Raw genomic sequence first — 10,182 nt, forward strand, 5'->3', positions numbered from 1 at the left:
GTTTTACATAAAAACGCATAAGAAATACTTAAATATTAAAAAATTCTGACACAAATGTAGGTAATACAGTTTTTTCAACTATAAACATTTACCAACACTGATAAGTAGAAAGTATGCATTTGTTTTCTTTTTGTACTTTACTAATTAATAAATTTTTATTTTTCTAACAATCAATATATTAATGTTTAAAACTTTATTGACTATTGAAATTTTGACCTGATTTAGAAAATGGTGGTTAGTGTATTTTATTTTCTCCTGTTCTGTATTTTGCTGAAAAAATATGGTCACCGTATGTATACATGCGAGCGGCACGCACATCAGTGAATCATTCAATAACTTTATTAATGATGAAATGGTAAAACACTTAGCCAAAGAATTGGCTTATCGATCTACAACGCAATGACGAAAAGACTTTGAACAATGACGATATTAAATATTTTATTATGAAAGTGTACTTTGTAAACATTATAAAAAGGTCACCTTCATTTGCAATATGTGTCGTCACTGAATTCGTCATGAAATCAATAAATGTACCCGCATATTAGAGGAATGTTATATGAAAATATAATTACATATTTTTACAAAAATGGAACAGTTTAAAGTTTTGAACAGATAATACTAATTGCTATATACGAATCTATAGAAATATCCCGTTTTGTGTTTTTATTTAGCAATAAATCCAATTTCATTGAATAAGAACAACCTCTTTTACCCCTTTTAATTTTACAAATGTATCATCTTTTGAATCTCCTCTTTTCCGTTTTCCGCATTTATCTACTCCTGGAACAATTACAAATTAAATATTTTATTATAATTTTAAAATATTTTATCATTGATAATAACTATAGATGGGATTCTACCCGGTATATATCCGGTAGTTCAGAAAAATCTGCTTGCAAAGTCTTTTAAATGTTCTTCTTCAAAAACTGATACTGTTGATTTTTCTCGCTGCAATAAAAACAAAAAAATAGGTATTTTTTTAAGTTTTTTTAAAGCTGATTTGCACAACGAATTTTAGTTTATACTCACCATTTTTCAAAATATCCCTTTTTAAGTCAATACTCCCATTTTACCGAATGTTACCCAATAGGTTATTTAATCTTTTTCCATCTCTACATTGATAATAATCCAAAATTGTTCAATTGTTTAAAAGAAATGAATTTATTCTTTTATTGTACTGTTTATTAAATGTATATTATAACAACCCTGTTTTGGTAATGTTGTCATTTTGACATTGTTACTCGCAACGAGTGTTTAGCTACAACGACCTTCAAACAACCTTTTTGACGTTTGCTTATTATCAATTGTTTTTATATTCGCTTAGATTTTATTTGGAATATAAGTCGTATTTCGTTTGCACTCCAGAAGAGAAGCAACAAAAGAACTCCGGGAATAATTCCACATAAGAAAACTATTTGTGAACATTTAATTTATCATATTTTGCAGGTGAGTTTTTTTTTTACAAATTTTTCTTATTTTTGTAAATAAGTGATAAAAAAAAAGTGAAAATAATTTTGTGAAAATTTCAATTGTATAAATTATTTGAATAAAAAAGGTGCATTTAACACAAATATTAAAAAGAAAACTATTTCGTAACCACTTACAACCAAAGTGCAATATGTAAATTGTGTATGTATTTAGAATGAAAAATACTTAAATCTGTGAGATACAATATACTTTTGCAACTGCAGGTAACATGATGTGATAGTTAATTATTGTTTTCCATTAAAATTAAATAATTTTTGGGATAAAACTTTAGATGTGAAGTTATTTTTTGAAGTTTTTATACTTCACAACTCGTTATCCATGATAACTTTGCGTAACGAGTTAAAAGTGACATTTACAATGACACTTCAAATTCAAACATTGATTCCCAAACCTTTTTTCACAAACTCTAATTATATCGTATGTGAAAATGTAAATTATTTAGTTTTTTAAGTTTATGCATAATTGCATTTTTCTGCTACGCCCTCATTAGCATTTTGTGCAAAAATAATTTTTCTCATTCTCTGTTAGTTTTCTTTATATTTCTCTCATTTCTATTTATAAAAGTTCTCTTTTATTATTTTGTTTATTTCTATAGCATTTTATCCCATGATTCTATCATGCGAAATAAAAGTGAAAGTATTAGGAAATATAAAAAGAATTAAATAAATTGAATAATTTATTTATTTCTTTGTATTGAAAACACGAGCACGACAGATGGGTTCTATAATTGATGGATTTCGTCAATAGTCGTACATAGGGTCAATGGCAATTTAAATTGCCAAAGCCTTGGGGGGTGAGATAGAAGAACTTGAATTCTTCTGATAGTAGTCAACATTAATTTGGGCATGAAAATTTTTAATTTTAAATAGAACTTTATCCGAAAGAAGCACTACTTGTATTAACTACATAGTTAAAAAAAACTATTGCACTATAGATTAGTCTACTGACTAGATATTGGCTACTGAATAATCTTTGTACTATTCTATTGACTATTCAAATAACTAATCTATTGACTAGTCAACTGATTAATCTTCCTTATAGTCTATGAAATATTCTGTAGATTGTGTAGTAATCAGTAGACTATTCTATGGGCTAATCTATATACATAGGCAGTAAACTTTATATAATGAAATGTACTTAATATGTTGTGGGTGTAGAACGGTTTTTTGCAATGTCAAAATTTTTTAAAAAGTACAATAACTAGTACATTCCATACCTAATGCAGTTTATTTATAAATACATCACATGGATAAATATTAAGGGTCTTATTCATAAACTTTTATCAAAGGTATATAAATCAAATTTTCATACAAAATTTTTTACTATAAACCTTTAATAAATGTTTATGAATAAGGCAATAAAAGTTATTGCAATAAATTTTTTCCCTAAAAATTATAATTACCGAAAAACTTTTTGAAATACTATAAATATTTGAAAATAATTTGTTCCAAATAGTTCATTTTATTTCTACAAAAACAGCTGATCATTAAATTATCAGCCTTGAACCGTCACAAATGAATAATTTTCAAAAGAGAAATTTTATTAATATTTAATTGAATCCTATTATTTTCGTTTTCTTTAATTGTTAAAAAAGCTATAATTATTAATTTATTGAATAATGCCTTTAATTTGTACACATCTGTACTTTAATATTGTTGTCAAGAGTTTAATTTTAATTGACGAAATTGTTTTTCTAGTTTTGTTTTGAATTAAAAACATCATCCACGAGTACTAAATTAAAAAAAAATATGCATAAAAGTATAAACAACTTTGTTTTCATAATCGAATCTAGAATATTTAAAATAAACAAGACTAAAAATAACATTAAACTATAAAAAAACACAATTAGGAACCTTCTTTATCTACAGTCGTGAAAGCTTAAATAGCAAACCTGATTTTTTGTATTATTAAATTTGTTTTTTTTTAACGATAGATTAGAATTAATTATAAATTCTAATCTACCATAAGTTTTAAATTATTTCTATGTAATTATAATTAAAAAAAAATATTTTTAAATAAAAATCATAAAAGAAATTTTGTTAAAAAACTGATCGTTATGACAACAACTGAAAACCATAAGAACTTAAAAGTTGCATTAACTATTTAGATACAGAAATTTCACAATTTCTTGGAAAATTAAGCTTAAAACATCTTTCCTCTCTAGCAGATAAATAGTATTGATGAAATTTATTAAACAAACATACATTTTTACTATTCATGCTATTTCGAAAGCCACATCTATGTGATTCTACTTTAAAAACTGGTTTCATACTTAAAAACACACCTTTTTTTTAATTTAAATTTGTGTATATAAGATTTTTTGTATCCAAGTATCTGGTAAATGTATGTTTTTTGGGGGGCTCGTTTTCATATTTATTCTAGACATCACGCAGAGTTTTTTTTTTTATAAAAAATATAAAAAACGTGGATTTAAAAACTTATACATTATGTACATTAAATAATACATAAATATATAATAATTTTTATTGTTTTTCCTATATTTCGGTGTTATTTTTATCAACACTACGCTATTTGTTTGTGTGCCCCTTATGTCTTTTATTGTTGTTGTTGTTGTATTTCTTTCCTGATATCACCAAATACTTGTTTACTGATAGTAGCTGGTTTTTTGTTGTTTTCTTCTTGATTTCTCTTAAAAAATAAAAAAAATACGAGGAAAAAAGTATAGTCGAAATTTGTTTTAAAAAACAGTTTTAATTGGGCCGTTCAACAAGCAAGGTGTGTGTGCATATTATTAAAAAAAATAAATTTAAAAAAATATATATAAATTTTCCACTAAATACATTTTTATATATAAAGTGTTTATACTAGTATATATAAAGAAAAGTGCATTATTAAAAAATATTTATCAACTTATTTATGAAAGTGTTTTAAAACAATAGTAAAAGACAAATATTTTTTATATATAGTGTGTTTGTATAAGTACAAAATAAATCTCCAAAACCACATCTATATAATATAAAGAATATCTATCTAACTATATACTTTGATAATTTCTTGTTTTTGTGTTTAGTCAGTAGATATTTTCAATGTCAAGGAAGTCAAATAATTTTTAGAGTTTTAGGTATCTCCATATACATTTTTAAATGTATATAATATTTTGTGTTTGTCTATTTTCAAAAATTTATACGCGTGTGCATTAAGAACACGCGTGAGCGATAGACTTCCATTCCCATTTCAACAAGAAAATATCTTATTTGACATTTCCAGAATGTCGTAACTAAAACATTCAAATGTTGCGTGATAAATAAGTAAAATGTATCTGCAACATTTGTATATAAATTTGACCTTTGTCAATGTCATATACAAAACAATTTTTGTTTTTACGTAGTTTTTCTTTTTTTTTCTATTTTGTTGTTATTTCTAATGTAGTTTTAATTCTCCTCTCTACTATTGAGACTAATGAATCACAAGTGTAAAAATGTTTGATTAAAAAGAGTAGACAGCGTTAAATTAATGTATACACACATTGTATTTACATAGAAACGTCAATGTTTTAGGCGCATGTGCTGGCTTTTTTGTGTATATTTTGAAAAAAAAAAATACACAAAAAAGAAGAGTGAAAGTAAAATTTTTATAGTTTGAAAAGTAACTCTACTTCCTGACAAAACAACCACCCACGTCATATGTAAATATTTGCCCACTTACCCCCAGTATTTCCTTTCAAATTTTCCATAAAAAACACGGCATAATTTCAGTTGTACATTTAGTTGTTACATCAGTCTGTCAAGTTACATTAACCCGAAAGGTTCAATAGTATTTACTTCTAGTTACTTCAAGGTATCTAAAAATAAGTTACAATTTTTTAAATTAATATAAATAATTGGGAAACATTTTAATATTATTACAACATACGAGTTATAAATTTATTTACATAAAAATAAAAACAATTTTACAAATACTATCTAAAATGAAAAACAGTTTTTAAACTTTTTAAATAAATCTATAAAAATCTAGAATTAATAAAAATTATACTCGTTTTTCTATTGTAAATAGAATTATTGAAAATCATTTAAATATTTTTTTCATAATTCGATAATATTTTTTTAATTTAAAACAAAATAATTTTCATTCATAAAATTTGTGTTTTTTCCAAAATCTACATTCGTATACATTGCCAACATTTAGTTTTACTCTCAACATTGTTGCTAAACATTATTACAGTAAAGGTTCTAAGAATTGTAAAGTTTTATAAAAAATTTGGAAATTTATTTTATAATAATGCATTTAAATTTTTAATAAAATAATACAAATTTTTTATCATTGTTAAAAATCAGTGCTAAAAACTTTCTTGGAATTCTATATAGGAAATAATTGAAAATTGTGTATACTTGTATAAATACATACCTTATACATACACAAAAAATTCTCTACTGGTTTTAAAACTTCAAATTGAAATCCTATAAGTGATTAAAATTTGAAACCAAATTTAAATTTCTTTATACAAGAAAAAATAAAATTATCAAGTTTTTTTAAAAAAAAGTAACTTCAAATTAGAATAACAAATTTTCTCTTTAGATCAAATAAAAAATAATAAAATTTAACTTAAATCAAAATCAATTTAATGTACATCTATACATACTAACTTTTTCGATATTAATTCTTGTTCTTCTCACTCTTACAGTTAAGCGAATCTCATTCAAAATGACTACCTACTTCAGCTACCCCTCCGCCGAATTGCAAAAGGAACTTACCCGCATTGCCCAGGCCATCGTTGCCCCCGGCAAGGGTATTCTCGCTGCTGATGAGTCCGTCTCCACCATGGGCAAGCGCTTGAAGGACATCGGTGTTGAAAACACTGAAGACAACCGTCGCGCCTACCGTCAACTTTTGTTCACCGCTGACCCCAAGGTTGCCGAAAACATTTCTGGTGTTATCTTGTTCCACGAAACCTTGTACCAAAAGGCTGATGACGGTACTCCCTTCGTTGAATTGTTGAAGAAGCGCGGTATCATTCCCGGCATCAAGGTCGATAAGGGTGTTGTCCCATTGATGGGCTCTGAAGATGAATGCACCACCCAAGGTTTGGATGACTTGGCTGCCCGTTGCGCCCAATACAAGAAGGACGGTTGCGACTTCGCCAAGTGGCGTTGCGTCTTGAAGATCGGCAAGAACACTCCCTCTTACCAATCCATCTTGGAGAACGCCAATGTTTTGGCCCGTTATGCCTCCATCTGCCAATCTCAAGGTATTGTCCCCATTGTTGAACCCGAAGTTTTGCCCGATGGTGATCACGATTTGGACCGTGCCCAAAAGGTCACTGAAACCGTCTTGGCTGCCGTCTACAAGGCCTTGAACGATCACCACGTCTTCTTGGAAGGTACTTTGTTGAAGCCCAACATGGTCACCCCCGGTCAATCCTGCCCCAAGAAGAGCACACCCCAAGAAGTTGCTTTGGCTACCGTTACTGCTTTGCGCAGAACCGTACCCGCTGCCGTTCCCGGTTAGTATATGAGCAATAACACTCAAGAGTCTATTTTACTTATACATACTTTTTGTTTGATTTGGTAAAATGTTTAGGCATCACCTTCTTGTCTGGTGGTCAATCTGAAGAAGAAGCTTCCGTTCACTTGAACGCTATTAACCAAGTTCCTTTGTTGAAGCCATGGGCTTTGACCTTCTCTTACGGTCGTGCTTTGCAAGCTTCCGTACTCCGCGCCTGGGGCGGCAAGAAGGAAAATGTTGCTGCTGGTCAAAACGAATTGATTAAGCGTGCTAAGGTAAGTCTTTCTTTAACAAATTGTTTACGGATTATGGGCTTAATTGGTTGTTTCGGGTTTTTAAGTCTTGTTGGGATTATTTTTTAATTAGTCTTAAAGGGTTTTTATGTATTAAAGTGTCCAGAAGTATTTTATAACCCCAAATCGTTAAAAAATATTATATATTTTTTTAATAATTTACATTTGCCTAATTCAAAACATGTTATCAAAGGTTTATAAAACAAATTTTGTATAAAAAATTGTCTTATAAAACTTTGATAAATTGTTATGAATAGTAAGGCCTTTTGTATGTTTCACAGCTAACACATAATACATAATTATGTATTAAGTTTATGTCTGATATTCCATATATTTTAACTACTTATTTCATTATTAACACACTCTTATAAATTTATGTCTGGTGGAGATTTCCTAAATTGTATAGTAAAAATTTAATTAAAACTATTTATAAGTGGAAACGAACTTTTTTTCCTTTCGAATTTGAAATTTTGGAAAATTTTTAATTCTGTAGAAAACAACTATGAATTAAATATTATTTATATGATTTCACTTTCTCAAGGAAAAAATTCTTAACATTTGATCAAAAGTGTTTATTTTTTTTAATATAGATTTCTTTTAATCTGAGCCAATTTTCAGAAAATGAAACTATTTTTTTAAATCAAGTATTATATAAGTGTGTATTTTTATATAAATACATGTACTTATTATTAGGCTAATGGAGATTCCTCAAGAGGTACCTATGTTCCTGGTTCCGTTACGGGCTATGCTGCTGGTGCTGATTTGTTTGTTAAAGATCATGCATACTAAAAACTATTTCAAAATTAATAACAACTAACAAATGCCATTTAATCAAAATTCCCATTTTTAACCCTCTAATTGTATTTCATATTTAATTTTTTAAATTATTTGTAAGTTGTTTTTTAAATATTTTTACTTTTTGATTATTTTTTAACACAATTTTAATTTATTTTCATTATCATTCATCGATTATTTTATAATTTTACAATTTTTGTTTTTGCATTGAATATTCATTCATTATATTTTTTTTAATCAATAGTTGGCTTGATTTTAATCGTTCTTTTTATGTTTGCATTTTGTTTTTAATTTTACAATTGGCTTGATTTTTTATTTTTTAATTTCTATTATTTTTTAATTTATTTACTCACCAAAAATCTATTATTTTCTAAAACCTTATGCAGGCTAATGCACTTGCATGCCAAGGCAAATATGAAGCTGGCTCTATTCCTTCCTTTGCTGCTAATGCCAGTTTATTTGTTGCCTCGCACAAATATTAAACAAACAAGTCTGCTAAATTTTATTTAAAAGAACCATATTGGCGCGACTTTTACTAAAAACAATGTTATAAGACTTATTGGATATAGAGAAGTGCCATGACGAAGCAATACAATTGGAACTTACTTAAAAAAATAAAATTTAAAAAAATATATTGACAATGTTGGTTTGTTAAAAAACTAATGCTACAAAGAACCAGTGCAATTCCCTATAATTTTTTTAATATATTTTATAAAGTCTTATAAATTTATGTTTTTTTTATATATTTTTAAACTTATATATTTTTTAATATTAAATTCTTGTTATAATCAAAATATTATGTATTTAGGATATTCAAATTTTAATTGGCCATAATAAAATTTATTATTTACAAAAATATTTGACAACATTTTTTCCTAAAATACTGTAAAAATCTATAAATTTAAGTATAAGTTTTTAGTTTATAAAGTAACTAATTATTTTTGTGTGTAATTTTTGAAATCAAAGTTAAATTTTACAATAATTATGCAATTTGTTAGTTAGAATTTAAACTAATTTTAAAGAAAACAACTGTGAAAAATCTCATTTTAATGACATTTTTAAAATTTTTGAACATTTTGTTTTAACCATAACTTTTGCCATTTTTTCTTCCTTTTTCTAGGGTAACGGTGAAGCCGCTGTTGGCAAATATGTTGCCGGTAGTGTTGTTGGTGCTGGTGCCGATGCCACTTTGTTCGTTGCCAACCATGCTTATTAATTTATTCAAGAGTTTGAGAAACGTTAATTGTTTATTGCAATTTATTTATTAAGGACAAACAAACAAAGAAATTACAAATTTAGAACAGTAATTATTATGATGATGAAGACATTAAGAGAAAAAACTATGTTACTACTAGAACAACAACAACAAAAACCACATCATAAATAAGCATAATTTAGAAGACAACTCTACAACATCATTACATTATATAATTTATTTATATTTTAATTGTTAAGCACAAAATAAATTTAAACAAAAAAAATCATTAACAAAAAACAATAAAAAAAAAATCATAAAAAAATCAACAACAACTTGAAATGTCTTTCTTTTTCAAAAATTATTCAAAACATATTGAAAAAAACAAAAACCTTGTACCTCACATAAATTTTGTATTAAATATTAAGAAAATGAATTTAGAATGCTTTCAATAATTGTTAGTAAAACCAAAGAAGAGGCACCTATATTTAGCTAAATGCTTTTTAATTAGTTGGACAAATATACATATATTTAAAGATGAACTTAAACAAAAAAATACAATTATGCAAGAAAATATGAGTTAGTTTTAACTACCATATCGATGTTAAATAAATCCCATCTAAAAAATATTTATTAAAAACTTTAAAGAAATGTAATAACTATTGTTATAAGTGTTGTTTAAGCTAAATAAAGCATTCATTTATTTAAAAAAAAAGTCAAATATCGTTTGATTTTAATGTTAATTAATGAAACAAGTTTTAATTGTAAAAAGTTTGTGAAAATATGGCAAATGTTTGTTCATTGTTGAATAGTTGATATAATATTTTTAAAACTTAAAATAACCATTAACAATTTTACTATGGTCCTGTTAGGAAAAGTATAACTGCGCTGCTTCTGATGTCCAGTACATTTGGAGAAATGCATCAAACGCATTTAAACGAATGTAAA

The 10,182-nt window shown here is 26.5% G+C and overlaps 1 protein-coding gene and 1 long non-coding RNA gene across 6 annotated transcripts; one reads left to right on the forward strand and one right to left on the reverse strand.

The window, feature by feature from the left end:
- Positions 1-421: 421 nt before the first annotated feature.
- LOC119605226 lies at positions 422-1,865 on the reverse strand. The gene is made up of 4 exons (XR_005231572.1): positions 1,605-1,865; positions 1,030-1,471; positions 861-948; positions 422-780 (listed from the first exon to the last, which is right to left on the reverse strand). It is a non-coding gene; the product is annotated as an uncharacterized LOC119605226 (long non-coding RNA).
- Positions 1,233-9,949, forward strand: LOC119605198 (fructose-bisphosphate aldolase). 5 transcript variants are annotated; one of them, XM_037958159.1, is made up of 4 exons: positions 1,233-1,446; positions 6,131-6,949; positions 7,027-7,226; positions 9,160-9,949. In XM_037958159.1, exons 2-4 carry the CDS (start codon positions 6,151-6,153, stop codon positions 9,253-9,255), a joined length of 1,095 nt encoding a protein of 364 aa, XP_037814087.1. In that variant the 5' UTR covers positions 1,233-1,446; positions 6,131-6,150; the 3' UTR covers positions 9,256-9,949. The 5 variants fall into 5 exon arrangements, with proteins under 5 accessions (XP_037814087.1, XP_037814107.1, XP_037814091.1 ...); XM_037958179.1 differs by lacking the exon at positions 9,160-9,949 and adding an exon at positions 8,426-8,765; XM_037958163.1 differs by lacking the exon at positions 1,233-1,446 and adding an exon at positions 2,079-4,224.
- Positions 9,950-10,182: the final 233 nt, after the last annotated feature.

This window comes from Lucilia sericata, unplaced genomic scaffold (genome assembly GCF_015586225.1).
Source record: "Lucilia sericata isolate MDLA Ls3-8-SP2 unplaced genomic scaffold, ASM1558622v1 Contig000014F_arrow, whole genome shotgun sequence".
In the NCBI taxonomy this organism is placed as follows: domain Eukaryota; kingdom Metazoa; phylum Arthropoda; class Insecta; order Diptera; family Calliphoridae; genus Lucilia; species Lucilia sericata.

Bases quoted from the DNA above. Each gene is read 5' to 3' on its own strand.
- LOC119605198 (XM_037958159.1), top strand. From the start codon at position 6,151: ATGACTACCTACTTCAGCTACCCCTCCGCCGAATTGCAAAAGGAACTT. The intron at 6,950-7,026 runs GTTAGTATATGA...TAAAATGTTTAG, and splicing joins CGTACCCGCTGCCGTTCCCG to GCATCACCTTCTTGTCTGGT. The intron at 7,227-9,159 runs GTAAGTCTTTCT...TCCTTTTTCTAG, and splicing joins AATTGATTAAGCGTGCTAAG to GGTAACGGTGAAGCCGCTGT.